Source organism: Coturnix japonica, chromosome 5 (genome assembly GCF_001577835.2).
Source record: "Coturnix japonica isolate 7356 chromosome 5, Coturnix japonica 2.1, whole genome shotgun sequence".
In the NCBI taxonomy this organism is placed as follows: domain Eukaryota; kingdom Metazoa; phylum Chordata; class Aves; order Galliformes; family Phasianidae; genus Coturnix; species Coturnix japonica.
Window position 1 is genome coordinate 46963147 of NC_029520.1, and position 20122 is coordinate 46983268.

The 20122-nt window shown below is 41.1% G+C and overlaps 1 protein-coding gene across 1 annotated transcript in view; it reads right to left on the reverse strand.

Annotated features, from left to right (window-relative positions):
- Window positions 1-20122, reverse strand: part of AKT1 (AKT serine/threonine kinase 1) — a 68833-nt gene that overhangs the window by 42862 nt on the left and 5849 nt on the right. Inside the window, exon 2 of the mRNA XM_015865475.2 lies at window positions 19178-19349. Coding sequence (XP_015720961.1) covers window positions 19178-19223 — 46 coding nt within the window. The 5' untranslated portion in view covers window positions 19224-19349. The remainder of the gene's footprint in view (window positions 1-19177; window positions 19350-20122) is intronic.

The following is a 20122-nucleotide window of genomic DNA, read 5'->3' on the forward strand; positions in this document are numbered from 1 at the left end:
GCATCTATTTCAAACAACGGAGGCATTTAATTATTTAATCACGGGGGCAATAAAAGATTGGAATGGATTAGAAAAATTAATCCAAACTAAATGCCCTCGTTATGACAGAGTTTCCCAATGAATCTTTAATCAAAAGGTTCCCAATTTAAGGTATAAAATCTGATTAAAACTGCTGCAGCTTTGCAAAACTGCTGCTCTCCTCTGCCCTGTGCGTTAAAAACGCAGCCCAAATTGCTGTTTTCATAAAGAAATTTGTCTGATATTGAGGAGAGTTCTAAGAAAAATTGTTGGTGGCCTTCAGGGATTCCCATATTTAACCAAAAGGTAAAATCTACAGTAATTTATCACACAAAGATCAGCTGCTCTGCAAATCAGGGCTCACGTTCTGTGCTTCAAGTGGGATTTCTGCAGAAAGGCAGGAGAGAATAATTAAGCAGCTTCATTTCCAGTCCTCAATTCTTTGCACCTAATCCACAACAAAACACAGAAGGGAGAGAAAGGTAATGACCGCATGCTGTATAACTTTGTATTTCATCTGCTATGCTTCTTTGTTTTAATCTTTAAAATTATAAACAACAAGCTGCAAAAAGGTTTAAAAGGATAAAAAGGGCAGCTGAAGGCAGACAGGGTTGAGGGGGAATTAAAAAATTCTCAGCATTACAAATGTTGATTTCTTTTAATAAAGGAAAGATCCAGCCACAACTCCCCCCATTCCCTTCCTTTGTACTGAAGTTTTAATAAACATTTTCTCCAAGTTACCAATTTGGAGAAAATCGCTGGATAAACACTTGTGTTCAACCCAGCTCAATGGCTCCGTGCCAAATGTAATGCCAAACTTCCCAGTTGCAAAACGAGCTGTTTTTACACACCAAAGTAACCACACAGCAGGCCTGTGGAGTCTGAAGACAGCTGACAGAGATGACTGTTGCTGTCCCCCCATTGCACCGACATCCATCCAAATACCAACATCTGCTGTGCTACAATTTACTTTTTACACAACATTTAGCAAAACAGTGCCTCTGACTGCAACATCATTAAGGAAGTAACAACAAATAAATCGCAAAGTCCCATCAGACAATTGTAAAATTAAAGCGTAGTTTGTCTTGCATACGCTGAGCTTTAGTTCAGATGTATTTGACTTCAGAAAAAAATAAGCACGAGAATCTGTTTTCTTTTATTAAGCGCACGCAACAAAACTCTATACGCTCTGACAAGTGTAATCCATCATTACAGTGAAAATTACAGTTTTGAGGATATTGACTTGACTCAATAGACAGAAAAACAGATGTCTGCAAGGCATCCCGGCCTGCCCACTACAATCTCAGTAATCCAAACTACTAAAAGGATTACGCTATGCCTCGAAGCAGAAGAAGTGCACTTTCAATTCAGGGCCCACTCCCTTTTGAACGCACCAAATGCATATTTGTGCTTCTGAAGTGAGGAATTAACATTCCTAGAAATTAAAGCGAACTTCACTTGAAAAGCAGGACCGAGCACAGGGGCCAATGTGATCCCATTGCACAGAAGCAGGCAAGGGCAGCACACCCTATTAACAAACGTGTGGCCTAAAGGATCGAATCTGGATTTAGGTTCCAAAGTGCAAACCGGGTTTGGTCAGTGGTTTCACTTCACTGCCCAACACACACCACAGAAGTCATGCTGAGAAGTGACTACTGGTGCCACCACAGCTGCCATCTTCTGTGTCCACATCATACAATGTATTGAGTTGGAAAGAACCCCAAAGATCATCCAGTTCCAACCCTCCCACTCACTGTTGTGGGCTGGCTGCCACTCACTAAATCACACACTAAGGCCCCACGCAACCTGGCCTTGAGCACCTCCAGGGATGTCAGAGCTTTACCACTGCTCCTGGGCTTTTGGGGCACAGGAGGAAGAAGAAAGGAGAGTCTGAATCTTTGATGTTATGACTGGTTTCCATACACAACCCTTCTGACATCCTGTCCTGCAGCAATTCTATGAACACAAAAATAAGCAAAAGTTTTTCTGAAGGCTTTTCCCTAAATCTTTCTATTCCTCATAATCACCTTTAACACAAACTAAAAATTGCTTAAATTAGAAGTCAGTGTGAGTGTGTTTGTATGTGGGAACAAATGCACCCCCACCATCTCCAGACAATGTGTCTGTTCGCAATAACAACACACCGAATACTCAACTCCAGATATACAAAAACTTGGCAGGCTGCATCCCAAAGCAGTTTCACCAAAACAATACAGTCTCCCTCAAATCACATTCAGCTTCATTGTGGGAGACAATAATATTTCAGATAAAACAGGCAGCAAACGTTTTGGTTAGTTCGGTGGATACTCTTTCTCCAATTTGCAGATAAAAAGGTCAACATCCAAAGTTAGGTGAACAAACTCGCTTCTAAGTAATTTGGTATTTAAAGCACACTGAACTCAAGGGGCTGGGCACCTACCTGCTCCTGGTGGCTGGGCCAGCATTGCCTTGTGACAGGCACTAACTGCAATGGAGCATTTCAGTGGCAGGATGCAGCCGAGGCCTAAGCAGGGACACCCCCTGCCATCTCCTCTGCACTAAAATACTACGCAGCACTTGCACAATAGGAGTCAAGGTCCATCGGAAACTTATCTGCAGATTTGCTCCTGTGCAAACTTTAGGTTCAGCCTCAGAGTTCAGCACTGAAACACGATTTGTTTGTCCATTTCTCCCCTGGCACGGTTGGCTTTTTGTCAGACAGATGTATGCCACATCCAAGTCATTTCCCAATCCCTCTGCTCCACCTCCCTCCAGGCACTCTGCACAGACTCTGACCCCTAGGCAAGCACTGCAACAGAGGAAGAAGTGTTTCTGATAGCCTGCGTTACTCCTCACAGTTTCATTGCAGAGCGTAAACATTTTCTCCTGCTCGCAAGCCCTTCTTGTAAGGAAAGAAAACAAAACCAACCAAAAAAAAAAGAAATCTTCCACCAGCCAAACAACTGAATGCCTTAAATCCAGCAGCAGGAAAGGAGAGGGGAGGGAAGGGGTGGAGAGGAAAGGACTGAGAGGATGGATTACACTGAAGTTATTTTTGTCCCGTTCAAGTGGATGGGCAGAGACAACTAAATATAGAATTTATCAAAGCAGGTGAACAAGGAAGATGGCATGAGCCACACGTTTCAAGGCACAAGCAGTAAGTGAAGCACACTCCTACCTCCCAGCCCAAAAAGCACCTCAGAAAACACACTTCAATTTGCATGTGCAAGATTCAACTGAACACATATTCAGCTCTCTGCAGCCTTCACTCTGGACACAGTGTTGAGCAGATAGGGTTCCTATGTCTTACCTGCTTCTACTTTATACATACAAATATATACGTATACAAATACATACATACACAAGTACTATGAAGACAACATAAAAATAGCATAGCACTTTCCTGTAGTCTCTTTGGACAGAAATTCTTTAGAAGTATATTTACATGTACATCTGGGTAATAAAGCACCGCTTGAAATCAAACGTTAGGGAATGTTATGTTGTCAGTGGCAACAAGAAGGATGTGGTTTCTGTGAAATTTAACCAGTTATGTCAAGTACAATTGCATTATTCTGGCCAGGCTGCAGTCCATGTCTTGGTCACAGTAACCGCTAGTTGGAATTTCACAGTAACTAGTTGGAATTTCACAAGTGAAGATCCATTGATTTTTAACTCCTTCCAGCACCTGAGTCAGCCCGTGAGATACACAGGGGAGCTGCTGCCAGAAGCACGTACTCCATTCACTCGCTGCGAGCGGCCCACACAGGCAAATACAAATAGTAAGCCTCGCTCTGAGCCTGCAGCCAATGATGCAAACAATAGCTTCCCATAAGGACACTAAGTGCTTTGCTGGTATGCACACACTATTTCAGCAAGGAAACATTCAGGGAAAAGACACAGCACCAGTCATGACATGAGTGGAAACCACATTCACATCAGGGCTGTAACCTACTGCTGGGCTTAAAGAACAGAAAGCTTTTATGCGGAACATTTCCCTTCTTCCATCTGTGCCCCAAGTTACCACAGCATCCAAGAGCCCCACAGTCTGAGCTGCGGTTGTCCTCACAACATCCTTGTGAAGCAGGGAAGTGCCACTATCACCATTTTACAGATAGGGAACTGGGGTGTAGAGAAATAAAAATAACCTTATCCGAGATGATCGTACACAAGGCAGTTCATGGTGGAGCAGGAGAGGACCAGCTTTGATTCTCATTTCCAGGACAGTACTCTAATACAGCAGCCACCACTCCAGCTTTTGGATGCTCAGCCTTCAGTATGACCCACCTACCTTCCCTCTTCAATGGGGAGCACCTACCCTTCTATTAGCAGTGCTTTCAGCCCATCAGAAATGGAACAGGGCAGCAGACGTGCGTTGTTTGCGTTCAGAAATTCAAATCTGAACAAAGAAAATTTCCAAAATAGTCAGCACTATCCTGTTATTGTGGGAAAAGGAAGGAAGACATACAAAGTTTCCAAAGTAGAAAAATAAAATAATCTCTGGCAAGTCATAGGTAAAATATTAAATTAATTAGTGAAAGTTTTAATAGGAAACTGGTATTAGACACACATCCTTCACGAACCTCCCTATTCTGGAGATTTGGGGTTATAAAACAAAAAGAAATTAAAAAATCCCTTTGAGACTACAGCTATCTCTTTTCAGACAGGGATCTAAACTCAGACCTGATGGAGATGCACAGACTCTGGCTCCAGGATTCACACAACAACCTTGTTTCAGATTAAAAATAAAAAGTTACAGAGGCTACAAAGAGCTCAAGTTTTCTCATTCTGGGTGCAGCCAGACTTTAACCCTGTCCTCAAAGGTTTTCTCTCCTGAGTGAAATATCAGCTCATGACCCAGAATCTGGGACTCCAACTGCAGCTATCTAGAGCACCAGCTGTGAAACAACCTTCTATAACTTTACAGAGCTTGCAACTTGACAACATCAGCTGCTTGTGGTCACTATTTCCCTGATACAAACAGAAAAGATCCATCACCATATGGATTACCTGGTACACTAAGTACGAGTCCAAAATGTGGCTGCTCATCATACTGGACACGGGCTGACAGACTGCTGACGGGCTGACACTATCACAAGCAAGCCTCGAGAAAGTATGTTACCATGAACCTGACCGGCGCAAAGGAAATAAACATGTGAGTTATTACTAGCTGAGGGTACCCTACAACCATGCAAAGCTTCCACGTCACCTCTGCTACCACAGACTATCTTGTTCATCTCTGCTGATAAACTGGCCCAAGTCTCATCTTTCCAACTGGATTTTTCTATAAACTTCAGCCACCACAAACACAACATGAACTCAGTGCTCATGTCACCTACTACACTCAGCCACAGTCAGAGTCCCAAGCAGCTGCAGCATCAGCTATAGTTGAAGATGACCATCAAAGCACTTAATCTCTGTAAGCAACATAAAATATCTCCAGCCTTAATTGGAGAGAACTGGAAAGAACAGAGCTAGCCCCACAACACGTCCTGCAACCCACATTTCTACTTGGGAATGTTCTTCTCCCAGAAGAGCAAAAAGAGTGAAGTTAGAAACATTCCTACTCACTCATAGAAACAATAAACATAACAACAACAAATCCCAGCAAATATAAAGCTACACAGCGTTCTTAGTAAGCCTGACATCCCAGTAAATAAAGGAAAAAGCAACTTTTGGTTCCAAAGCACTGATTCAGATTACTAACAAGAAGCAGTGAACTAGCGATGTTTGTTTATTACTACACAATTTGAACCTTTGCCTTGAGAAATCCTGCCTTCTGTATTTGAACACATCAGACAGTCTGCTGACACCAGACAAACTACTGTTTATTTTCTGTTTGTTGGTCAACACAAAGAATCCCAAAACAAAAACCTAATTGCTCTCATCTAGAATGAAGTCTGCTGTTCTCCTTCAAATCTGACTTAGCTTTACACGTGATCACCAATATCAAACTGGTCAAAAAATAAAAATTAAAAAAATAAATAAATCACACGATACTTTACATTGAAAGGAGCTACTAGAGGTGCGACTTTATCAAACTTCAACTTTCAAATCAGATTCAAGAAACAAAACCTCAAGTCTGCTTGGCTGTTTGCCCTCATTTTAATCTCCTTGACTCCAGTAACTGGTTTGAGGATTATCAGAGTCAGCGGAAAGATGAGTATCAATATTCTCTGTGTGTAGTGAGCATAAAGAAGAGAAATGAATTCTGTGTTCCTCCATGTGTTGTTTTTTTTTGACCACATGAATAGTGAGAGAAATAGTGCAGGATAGTGCATGGTCAAAAAGGTATGTGCTGCCTCTGAAGTCTGAATATGTGCCTACAACCACACATCCTGTTGAGTGTCATTCCACTTCTAAAATGGTACCCAAAAAGAGAAGAGTCTCCATAAACATGAGGTTTTGCCATATCACACCCAGTCTCGTCAAAGGAGTAAACAAACCTCTTCAAGAAACTAACAAGTGTTGAAGAAGCCCTCTCTAAGTAGCCTGAAGCTGCTGCTGAGAAGGAAGCTTTCCTCTGGCCTTAGGGAGAAGTGCTGCCTTAAAGTGGGAAGAAAACTTCATATATATTAATTTTTGTGCATTCCAACTAGTCACTCGTTAAGCAGAGAACACATATTAAAAAAAAAAGCTACCATAAGAGCATCACAAAAATAACCACAGTAAATGTGACCTTTTTCTCTCCGTATTTTAGATACGGCTTTCTAAATCCTAATTTGTATTGCTGCAGTACATTGCAATTTCAGATAAACATCTGGACCTGAACCACCTGCTGTACAAATAGAACAATGAGATAGTTCCTGTTCTGCAGAGTTTTGTGTCATAAGGCAGGGACAATGAAATAAAAAAGAAGAAAAGAAGAGGGGAAAAGAAGACAAACAGTGGGCATCACAGTGAAGAGCAGTCTCAGTACACATGCAGTGCAAGTTCATCAAGGCCTTTTATAAGCAACACAAGGAGCGAGAGCTTTTGAAGAGGATAATAAAGCAGCACTGCAGATGTTTACAGGGAACATTTCCAAGTGTGAAAGGGTAGCACAAGAGAAAGCACAGAAGTATTTGCTTGCCCCCATGTTGTAGTCACCGCATTGAGATGCGCTAGGCTAACTGGAGGCAGAAGTTAACGTCTTAATAGCAAATTAGAGACGGTAAAAATAGGTATGAAAAGGAAAAGCAGCTGCTTTTGCAATTCAATGCAACAGAGGAACTAGCAGATAGCAACAGCGCAGCAGTCCAAAGGAACTAGCTCTGCAGCAGCACTCTGAATGGGACAGGGTTACATGCCAGGCATATAAAGTTGCAAGATGATGCAAATCTAAGAAAAGTATATTCCACACCACCACCACCACCCCAATGTTTCACTTTTGTTTCCCGTTTTCTTCAAGAACGTTATGGTCCAACAACTACAGTAACTTCAGTTTCTTTGAAGATCATAAAATACAGTCTCTGCAAACAATCTGGTTGTAGTCGCTGTAGAGCTGGGAAAAGCCGCTATTTCAGAAAGAAACTTGGCCACCTGCTGCTCTGAGCAGAGAAGGCAACATAGGTAGTACATAAGTAAAGCTATTCCTTCCTTCAAAACCACAACTAGTAATTCCACTGGAGATAGACTATGCTGGAAAAAATGCACGAACTTCAAATGGTGCAGTTGTGATGAACTGGCTACATAACAACCTTTACCCTGTTTGCACAGATTTCCCCCATCTTAAAATCATTTCACATGATTCCCAATAAACAATCTACTACAGCCACCACAACTGTCTACAGACACTTCAGATCGAAGTCTTCCTCTCAAGTCAGAGGTCAGGTATCAGTAATGCTGGGACACAACAAAACCAAAGTATGAAACACCTACAGTACAAAAGACTCTTCCTCCACCAAGAACAACACGTTCTAACCCAACAGAAGCACTTACCTGAGCCTGCCGGTTACTCGGGATCAAAGCAACCAACGCCAATGGCAAGGGTGAAGTTTTGCGCACCTGCCCATGATGCAGCAGGGCCACCACGGATGCAGAGAATAAGCAGTTCTGCTGGATCTGCTTTGAATAGGACTGTCTGCTTTGTTCAAAACCTGAGGCCAGATTTGGCTGCTACAACTTCGTAAGGCTGTTGTGTAAAGGGGGGGAACTAGCCCAGCTCGGAAAGCTGAGAGTTCAGAGGGGAAGAGCGTCATTTTACCTGAACACACTGTATGTGGTAAGAACTGACAGAGTCATGGAACACACAGAACCCTTTAAAGCACACACAGTCTTTTATTACACTGGGACAGGACTTTGTGTTGCACAATCCAAGCTTTTGTTTCAGGCAAGAAAATGTTTTCTAAATATTTTGTCACCATGACAGTCCAGCCTTGGACTCAAATTCTGTCCTTGGTAACTCCAGAAAACCCTGTGAGGACAACAAGGTGCTGCTGGCTAACTGGTCACTGAGTCCTCAGGCCACAGGTACTGATTCCAAGTGATCTTGCCTACCCAAAACATTCAACACAAGATCAAGATGAAGAAAGGACATCATATATAGAAGGAATTATATTTTGTGATGAGGAAAAAACTGAATATCTCCCCGATAGCTTCAGCTTTGTCCCAAGCAATACAGGCAAAACAAAACAATCCCCAAGATAGCAGAAATGAAGTATGTAAAACAGGTGATCAAACAATGATGTATACACAAATTCTGTAAACTCTTACCACCAATGGGGTTAGCAGACTGTGATCCTGAAATAGAGATGTAGAAAAACAGCCAGGCTTTGAGGGCCGTGCTCCAAATAAAAGCATTTCTTTCAGGGACATGAATCTGGCATACTCAATGTGAGCAGCTACAGGCTGGGGCTGCACCACGGCCCTGAAAAGAACGGCCAACCATTTCAGTGCGACCCAGGAAGCCCACAGCAGACTTGTGCAGAACAAGCTCAGCAGGGTGTTTGTATACAGCCAGCAGCGTCATGTGGACGGTGGTTTAGTTTGTGAAATGAATGTTTGCATTGTCAGTTAAAAAAAAATACCAGCAACAACAAAAAGCAACTCTCTATTCCACGCTTATAAGTTTCCAACACTAAAATCATAGCAGGGGAAGGAAGCACTCCAGCAGCCAAAATTTACAAATTCTTACCATAACTTTGGCACAGTAAACTTCTCCAGTGTCACAAAGGCCTATTCTTCAGGGGGGTTTGTTGTCTCTTTTTCAGAAGGACTACTCCACATGTGAAATATATTAAAGAACACACACACAAAACACCACCAGAAGCATAAACATGCACAGTGTTGGGGTTTTTTTGAGGGTATGTGTATGTTTTCAAAGCAAAGTGTCTTTTCTTACACCCAAAGATACCCAGTAACAGCTTGGAGGCAGATATTTCTGCTTTCTCTTTCTTTTTACTAGTAAAGCTCTGCAAGCTTTTTCCTTTCCCCAAATGGCTGCAATCCTGTTTCACTTTAATTAAGAAAAAAATCGAAGTAGTGACAGAGACTCATCCTCATGAGCTGCAATCTGGGGCCCAGTTTCAAGAACTCAACAAAAGATTTCAACATGTTGGTTTGTTTTTGTTTGGTTTTAAACTGAAGCAGAAATTCCTATGTATAACCCTTGACTTGTTTGAGAGGCACCTCACTGTGTGAACCTGGAAGAGAATGCTAATGCTCTGTGTAACACTACATGCACTGTAAAAACAAATCTGAGCCTTGAAAGTCAGCATTTTTTCCCTATTACCTGAAGCTATTAAAAAGCCCTAATGTAGATTTGAAAGAAACACAACAGAAAAGCCCGCCCGATCTAAATACACACAGCTAAATTTATCTTTCAGTTTTCAATGTGTGGCTTAGCAATTGGGCATTTAGGATTTCTATTCACTGGCTAGAAAAAAGCCAAATGGTATATTTCTTTAAAAAACTGACTTTGAAATATTGTTATGAGAACGGGGACAAGCTATGTAAACCCTGAAATTCTTTGGGTCTTTGTATTCATGATTATTGTCACAAACTAAAAGGCTCATATTCCCTACTAAGTAAACATTTACAATTAAATCCATTCTGCACAACGCATTTGCATTTTGAGATAGAACAGTCAGTTGTTCAGCTGCTGTGATTTAGATGGATTGGTTCATTATTGCTGCAGTTCGTTTTCAGCTACACTGTATAACAAAGGGGTGCCAATGTAGTCTTGAATGGCTTTAAAGCTAACTATTCTGGTATTCTTCCATGATGATGTAATCTCCCCATCTCTCCCCTTCTCTTGGAGCAGGATATCTTGACTTTACAGGATAAACCCTTGCAGAAACAACAGAAACAAGCTGTCACAACAGTGTTCGGTAGGCAGTGCCTCCACAAGTCCACTGAAGGTTGCTGCTGGCAAGTTTTCAAGGGGTTTTCCACGTATAAAAAAGTAATTTTTCCTAATTCTCATTTAGGATAAATACTACTTCTATCAGGCAAGTAACAAGACAACTTCAGCTTCCACACCTGGAGATGAATCAGTTGCATATCTTCAAACATTTACACAATATTAAAGCTTTATCTGTACCAGAAAAGACAATCTAGAAATAAAGAGATCTCTGATACGAGGAAAACTTCAGGTTGAAAAAATTCATTATTATCCTACTTGTTCAACTGCCTGAAAGGCATTTGAGGAAGCATTAAACCAGTGACACCATTTTTCTACTGATAGACCACTTAAAGAGGCCAGATTTCCTAATACACACACACAGAAAGAGAAAAGCAAATGGCAGTGACTAGTGGTATTTCACTTACCAGTTAAAAGCACCGTTTTCAAGATATTGCCAAAGCAACATAAAAAAATATTCATCATCAAATGACTTGATTCCTGAATTTACAGCAGCACGGAATTCTTACCCTATGCTCAGAAACCAGTTTCCACCTATAAAATTACTTCCTAGCCCCACAACTCGTGTTGCCATCATAAATTATCACAGATTCAAGTCTAGTCCATGTATAAACATACAGTATGGCTAAAACGCTACAGCCACACTTTGAGTGAAGCCTTGAATTAAGAAACGAAAGCCTTCAGCTGAAAAGCTGACACTTCTTGTGGTGCTCCCAAAGCTTAATTTCTACTTAATGATGATAAGAGAGGAAGGAGACCACATAATCAGGACTTTTCAAACAGAATGTAAGTAGCCTATACCATGAAAATACTTCCATTTCAGTAACTATTTACAGAAGGTCTACGGCCCACAGACAGGAGCGGGTATTTCGATGACACACATGTGAAAAACAACCCGGAGAGAACAATCTGTGCCTGCAAGTCCATGAAAAGCAACAAGCAAGTACAAGGCAGCATTCCCTCCATGCAGCTATGAAGAGGCCTAACAATGGATTTTGAACTGCTCAACAGTTTTGTTCAAGGGTGTAACATCTTACTCATGCTTCACTTGGTAAAGGCCAACCAAGGAATGATGGCAAAAATAGATAAAGCATTGAGCGTCCTTGTATTTCAGGGCATAAACCTTACCTGGTGTAAGCATCTTTCAGACCAGTGTAACTAAATTATTCCAAACACGGTAGTAGTATCTTTGCAGATGCAGTATAGCACACACACAGACTTAAAATTATTGCAATGTGTTTTCTATGCAAGTATTTTTTCCTGTTAAGTCTTGAGACTTTACTGGAGTTTAATGCATAAAAAAATAAATTCAAATATAGTTTTGTTTGTAAGAAAAATGGGCAAAGCTGTCAAAAATCTCCTAGCATCTATTGGTGGGAACTGATCTTTGCAAACACTTAAGGCCTGCACCTAAAATCTGAGAAGTAACAGCTACTGCTGCAAGCAGCCATGAACCCCATTCAGCACCTGAAATCCACAGTGTCAACTCAATGAGTCAGACTTTCCTATCAGCACACCACCACACAACATGGTACAAGCTCCAGTCCTCAACACAACCATCTCCTGTGAAGGTTGTGGTTCACAGCCAACACAAAACCCAACTCCCTGGGCATGCATGCTTTGTGGCTCCCATTAAGAGTACGTTATTAAAGCTGAGCAGCGTGTTGATTTGATAGCCCTGTGAGTGACCAGGTGCTCTGCTCAGCCCCAGTAGCCACAGAACAACTCTGCAGCCATATGCAGAACCACAGGCTCAGAGCACGTCTCTACTTCAGAATCGCACTCCTGACTTACCCAGGAGACTGAGAAAGCAGCAACTGACAGCTCCCTTCTTCTGCCTGCAGGCTGTGATGACTGTTTACCTCAGCTGTCTGCAAACACGACCGTGCACTTTTGCATAAATTGACAAATTTCACAACATTGTTTGACCAACTATCATTTCACATTTTTTTGGCTCAACTTGAAGAGTTGAGAGAATAATCCAAGAGTTCATAGTATGTTTTCACTCAGGTTTGGTCTTCATTATTTCCCCCTTACAGTTGCAATAAACACTTCTCACAGCAGCACACTACTTCACACCTAATATGGTGTCATTTTTCCTCCATTCTTTTTCTTCCTCTTTCCTCATACTGTTTCCTGCTTTTTGTTCCCCCTTTAAGACGCATTATGTTTCAGGTACAATGTGCATCTGAAAATAATAATCCCTCCTCTTGTCTTCACCCCTTGAGAGATCACCTTTCAATAAAGTTCAACTCATTTCTTTTCTTAGTAAATCAGTTAATTCAATACATAAAAGGGGAAAAAACACACACGCACAAAAACCAACCACAAGGCTGACAGTTATTTTCTTACAACAATGCTCCATCTTTCAAAACACATTCAAATGAAAAGTTCAAATGTTAAGTACTCTTTTCCAACACATACAAGGTTTGTTGCTTTATTTCTTGGATGATCCTGAAAGCAACAACCACCATAGCAATTTTTAGGAGAAGCTGGCAGCAAAGCAAACTGTAGGTAAATGGAGACCCTACTACAGGTCACCACGTAGTCTAATAGTGTAAGTCCTGGCCAGTTCTTTTCAGCTGGTGAAGCCTAAGGCTACTGGTGCTAATCCAGAGCCAGTTCTGGCACAGGCAAGGAGCGCAGCTGGAGATGTGGACACAGTGGGAGAATGAGCGTGAAACAGAGGAAGGGAATGGAAGCATCTGGCATTCACAGGGGTTTGCAGGGAAGGAATTCCAAAGGAAGGACTGGGCGCCAAATTCAAAAGGCACTGCGGTTCCCTGCTCAGAATCACTCCTGCAAGAACAATGCGCAGAGCTTTATTCTCTGGTCTCTCCTCACCTCAAAATAGCACACTCCCTTAGTACATACTTCTTCCTCAGTGCAGACCTGATGACTTCTCAATATGTTTACTAAGAGAAGGGGGGAAAAAAAGAAATAGAAAACCACATGTGGACAAATATTTATTTTATTTTTTCCCCACAGGCCAAGCTTTTACTTTGTTTCTCCTCTAAAAGAAAGGAACCAGGAAGGAGAGGAGAGGATCAAAGACAATGCAGACGGTTTCTCTGTAAACCACTGTATAAAGCAGTGCTGGGCTTGCTTTAAATAAGACTCACAATGTCCTAGATCCCTCATTCTCAGATCTCTTTTAACAAGAAGTAGCAGCAATTTATGATGCTACCTCACTTTTTAGATAAAACTGAGACCTAGTTTGTTTGGCTGCTGACGTACAACGACGCAGAATATGAAAGTAAACTTCCAGAACTGACACAAACAATCTGAGCACCTACATCAGAGCTGTTCTTCTTTGTCATTCAAACCAAGAGTGGGTTTGGTATCACTCACAAGTTCCAAGCAGTTTACAAACACAGAGGAAAAAGACCTAACCTAATATGACTTCTCCAGATTAAGAAACTTATTCTTACTTAAGAACTGTATGTTGGCAGGGAAAAGACTGGAATGCAAATTTTGGTGAGAGGAAGTTTTTTCCTCAGGAAACAGGCAAACAAACAAACAAATATTCAGACTTCGTCCTTCAGAAATGCAAAGCTGTGACACCAAGGATTCCTGGCCAGAAAGACATTTCAAAAAAGACCCTAGAAAGTAACTGAGATGGTCAAAACCTGAAGCAATCTGCTGCTGAGTGGTAGGAAGACAAGTGATTTCTGGGCAGCACTAGTTGTGTCTCCTCTCAAAGGCATAGTACAGTACAGTTATGCTGTGCTAGGTAATCCTCAGCATCTGGCCTCCCTGCTGTCCAAAGCAGACTTTTTACAGTACACTGTACCCAGTTTGTTTCCTATGATCCCTCCACAAATAATTCCGTCATATGAGGTTTACCCTCCAAGAGTCAAGCTGACTAGCCATTATCAGCTCGTATTTCTCCAGATGTTTTGTGATCTCATCCTTTATTAATGTCTCTAGACCTTGCCTACCACCAAGGTCAGATTTATTGGTCGATAATTTCCTGGTTCCTCCCCAGTTCCCTTTTCCCAGAACAGTGCTAGCAAAATGAAAGCAACCGAGAGCCAGCATTGCAAAACTATTGCCCCTTGTGTTGAAAAAGAGACACACAACAAATACCACTAACTGACACAGCTTATCTTTTGATTTCAAGAACAGCTAGAGATTTCCCTATATACCCAAGCCTTCAGCTTTGGAAGCGACATCAGATTGTTTCCCTCTGTTACAAACTTCCCCCTTCCATTCCTCATTCAGCTCCTATCTAGTTGTTTACCTTTCCTTTTACCCTCAGTTTTCCCTCTGAAGCAGCTGTGCTTCTCCATAGCTGGCACCTCCAGAGTTCAGATGTGCCTTAGGATGCTTTGTATCAAATGCCGCAGCCACTCCTTTGAAATGCCATGAAAGCCAGACACTCCTTGAACTAACGTGAACCTTGACGTTTCTGGTTACACAGGTCATCAAGAAAGCACCCAGCTACATCCCAGAGACAGACAAAAGCCAAGGTAAAGAGGAAAAAAAAAGACTCCAAAATAAAGCAAACACACAAACACATACAAAAAAGAGGTAAGGAACATGATGAAAACAGGAAAGAGAAAAGAAAGGAGGGGAAGGAAAATGGCAACACAAGACACCCACTGGCTTGAAACAGAGTTAACTTTTGGTCACACATCTTATGATTCCATTTCAATTCATACTAGCAGAACACTCGAAGTGTGAACTTGAGCTCAAAATAACAAGTAAAATTTACAGACCACATTACTCTGCTAAATAAGGTGAAAAGAGCAACAGTGTTTAACACTGAGCTTTTATTTTGTATCAAAGATCCTGCATTCATTTTATGCAATGTAGCTGTAGAAAGGCAAACCACCAAGGACTTGTAGTTATTTATTAGAACATCTGTGTCGCTCCATTTCATTACAGAAACAATTCTTTAACAAATTGAGTAGTATTTCCAGCAGTGGAATAAGTATCTTCTGCGCAATTCCTCATTCAAGCATCTTTAGCCATTTTCATCAGATGGGCAGCTAGACTTCAACTACTCAAATAGTCTGTCCGGCCTGAAGCCCACACAAACTGACATTTGGAGGACACGTTCTGCTTTTCATGCTTAAAATCACTGCGCTGTGTTCTTATGCTATTTTAAAACAAACAAAAAAGCAGCTCCATGTTTGCTGCCAAATATTAATGGAGGAATACACAGGTTTCTCCTATTGCTCAAAATTACTTCAAAGTTCCCTGAGTGAGAAATCTAGATTTCTATTTCCTTTCGTAAATGTCAGCACACATTTTTCCCTCCCCCTCCTTCCGTCCTACCCTCTCTCTCCAAAAGACTCCTCTCTCCATTGAGTTTATGCCCTAATAGGAAAACCGGACGTAGTAGGGAAGACAGAGATGACAGAGCATCAGCACACACAATCCCACTCTTTGTTAGCCTTGCAGAAAGACTTTAAAAAAAAACAGGATGAAGACTGAAAACAATAGAAGGACTTTCTTAAGCAGGGACCAGAGCAGGAATGTATGAGAAATCCAGTGAGATCTTTACAAACGAAGCAGTAAAGTTAACGAAATGCACTCAGGTATTTCTCTTTCATCTAAAAGTTCCACAACACACAACCAGAAGAAAAGATACTCCTTAAAAACATCTAAAAAACCAGTAATCTCAATATTTCAGCAAGCAGCAATTTGGACAGATGTTTTTTCTCTTTGCTCCTTTATATAGAATCACAAGTATAGCAACTCTGTAGCTCCCCATTTCCCCCATATCTCCCCTGCTTAACCCTCAGAGACTACGTGTGCTGAATACACACAAAATGCATTGCCCCAAATCAGAGTTTCTTCACCCCGTGCTTTTCACGTGTGTGTTTAAAGCCTTCAGCTACGCAGTTCTGCACAAACTGGTTAGTAATTTAACTACTGTTTTTGTCTTGCAAGAGTCTGTCGCCTCACTGTGACTGCAGTAATAGCAACAAGTGCTGCCAAGTGGGAAAAAAGTTCATTCATGAATTCTTCCATTTCTGCCTGGTTGAGGTTAGGCATGTCACGGGGCTGACTCTGGCCTCTCCACAAACAAACATCTGTGCTACTGGAAGTAGAACTTCCTTTAAGCAACTGACTTACAGAACTGCCAAGAGCTCACAGCCAGACAGAGATGTTTAATTTCATTTCTCCATTTGTATTTTTAATCTTGGAAACAAAAACCAAAATGTAAAGCAAGCTGACAGAAGAAAACAACCCCAGAATTCTAGAAAGCCCTGCTATTTCTCTGCCAGGCCAAAACACCTGCTCCTGATAATGATGGCTTTATGCTTACATACACCTGCCATCCAGAAGGACTCCAGAGCACTTTACCAGCTGATTTATACATACACAAATCATTAAAACTACTAAAATTGAACCTCTGCTTAATTGAGATGTAGCAACTGTTTAACTGCATGCAGTCACGCTGTTCAACTGCTCAGGACACGAACTACGAGACATCACATCCAACCAAAGCGACGGGGGAAATTTTAGGTAGAGAGAAAGTTAATTGCCCAATCTGGATTTTGGCCAGTTGCTACAAAATATTTGCATGTGAAAAGCTCTAGGACCTTCAAAGACCACAAGCAGTCCAACCTTCAGTTTTATAAGGCAAACAACAGACATTTCCTAAATCTAAAGTCCTTTAGCAGTCCCTCCCTGCAGTAATTATTGTTTATGCCTTAACTTCAGAAGCTCACAGTATCAGACATCAGTTTTGGAAACATCTTGTGGTTGTAGCACTTCATGTTGCAGAGCAAGCAAACCGATAGGGTCTAACAATAAGTGATTAAAAAGAAGAGTCATTTACAAAACATATACACAAATGGATCAGATTCCCCTCCCCCAAGCCAAAAGAACTGAGTTTCTCAACAGATCTCACAGCAGTTATGATTAAGAGAGTAACAGAGCTGGCACCAGGGTAAGCTGGGGAGATACAGCACTGCTTTCTAAAACCAATTGGACAATGCCAAATTAACAATGGCAAAATGAACGAAGCAGGATGAGGTAGGAGTCACTGTACCTATCAAGAAGGCAAAAAAGCAACAGGGAACTGGTTAAAAAAAGGCTGGGACAACTGGCATCCAAGAACCACCAAGATAAATTTGACAGTTTAGGCACAAATTTGCAATGCAGAACATGCAGAGTAACATTTTGGAAATGGAAATGCGTTCTGCTGATAATCTCACAATGCTATCAGTGAGCAATGCGAGACCATGACCTGTTTCTGTAAGGTAATGTGAAAAATATCAGATCAACAGATCAGAGCATCTTTTACTAAGACCTGTAGAGATCTCCTTACATGAAAGTAGATTCATTGTAATTCCAGAAACAAAATAAATTCAGTACTTAAGGCTAAATAAAAACAAGATTGAAATACGACTGCTTTAAGGTTTCAGAAACACCTGGATCATCCTGATAATCTGTCTGGTTTTCCAATTCCATTTTCAGATTTTTATAACTAAACATGTGTCCCTCGGATTTTTGTGCAGTGCCCCTCAAAGAAATAAAAAGAAAGAGAATTTTAAAAAGTACAGAAAAAACACGTAACAAGAAGATTTAAAATCACTGCAGTCTAAATATGCCATTTAAAACTCAAAATATATCACTTATTTAATGAATTTCTAGATACATAAATGGGAAAGGGAAACATGATTTTGTTTCTTCCTCCTGTTTTAACCAAACAGTGTAATTCACAAGTACGTTACCAGAATAAGGGAGCCTGTGTTACTGAAGGTAACGAGTGAATAGGAGAATTCCTAACCTTGCTTTTAAAGTAAAACAGACCAGAAGAAAAACATGAAAAAAAAACTTATCAAAGCACTTTTACATCAAGCATCAGATAATTTGCTAAACTGCATCCAGCTTCCACCCTTTTAAACCACGGATTATAAGCTTCATTGTTGCAGATGAATGATCAGCCTTTATCAAGGTTATGATAATGAATTTCCATTTTTCTTCCAAAAATAATTACACTATACCTTTGCACCTTCAGGCATGTTGTTGCAAACCCTCTAGAAAAATCCTGAGTTTGCAAAACCATACAAGCTTCCCTACTGCTGGAGCACACGGGTTCTGGTTTTGGTCCAAAATATGACGGTATTAAGGAAAGTACCTAACACTGCTTTCTCTCTTACAAGAAACAATAGCAGAATACAAAGAAGCAGGTAAGCCAAGAGTTGAAAACACCCACCTATCCTCTCAAAAATTAAGCGCAAATCCAGCATTTTGGAAATACAACACTTCAAAAGGCAAAAAGCATAATGCTACATGTGACTACCTTAGTGCAGTTTCGCCATCCAGTCAAGAAAATTTTTGATAAAAATCATACTTTGTTAACGGTAAAGCAGAAACACAGAGTGCACAACATCAAGGTTGCTCTTTGAGTCCAAGACACCAGTACCAAGAGAGGTTCAGGCAAACAGAACACGTTCTCTGGCAAGTCTCTGCAAGAGAACAGCACTGCTCGCAAAGACTGATCACCATTCAAATCAAGGTTCACCTGAAGACAATTCTATCTTCTAACAGCACACAAACGGAAAAAGCAACAGATCTACATATGAAACAAATGATTTACCTCAGTTGAACCTTTAACACTCTAAGTATCATCTCTGGTTGCTATCTTCATAATCATTTTCAAACCAAAGAGCTGGCGCGGTTTTATGTGAACACACGCACAAGCACGAACCCAAAGAAATCCCCTTGTAATGCATTTTCTCAGCTTGACAGAAAGTCACACACACTCCTTTCCCCACTGAGGAAAATAACAACCCACTATTTGAGTGTACCTTGCTAAAGGGCAGATCCCATGTTACAGGACCCAACACAGCCGTCCTGAAGAGGAAAGTAACTTACCTCGTTTGTGGAGCCATCCTTCCTTCACTATCGCTACTTCATTCATAATGGCGGGAATGTCTCTTGGTAGATCGGTTCGTGTCAAAAGATCACTGTTGAAATTCCTGAACTCCAGCAGAAGGATCCACAAAAGGGATGGTTTGTTTCTTGTCTTTCTCCTTCTCGGCTACTTCTAAAAGGATCAAACAAAAACAACAACAAAAAAAGAAGTCCACTATTATTTGAAGTACATCACATATTAAATCAGAGATACAATAGGGAGTAGTTTGCACTGGTGGGTTGTTGGCTTTTCTTCTTTTTTTTACTATTATTACAAATCCTAAATGATGGCTTTGTTCTTCACAAGGATTGTTGTATCTCAGCAGGTGAAGGTGCTGGAAGAAGTGCCTGCTGAAGCACTGCTTCTTCACTAAACTGGTTGACCGCTGGCAGATGCACAATTACCACCACCCTGTCTAGATTACAGATGGCTCCAAGTCCCTGCCCAGTAGGCATCTTCCAGCCCTCCAACAACACCAAACAGCCCCCAACAAGAAAAAATCCAAGACTCAGCAAAGTCCAGTTATAAATATTTCCTGGTAAGACTTCCAGAATCCCCTCAGGAAGGTTTATTTACAGCCTGCCGTGCATCAGTCTATCAACAAATACACGGCGCATCTTAGGGATATGCTCCCAAGAGTAAAAACTCCCAATGCTTTGCTGCACATTATCCTGTTATCTCACTCAAATCTCCTTGTCTTCCCCCCAAATCACCTTCTCTGTCTTCGATATAATTCTTGCTTCTTTACAAAGATACCCAGATAAGCTCATGTTATCCTAAATCAGCCCTCAGAAGCACCCTGATCAATTCTATCCTATTTAACTCACTGCACATGGCTGCTGCTCCTTGCATTGAAATAAGCTAGGGACACCTTAGGATTTAAACCATTTTGCTTTATGAGATGA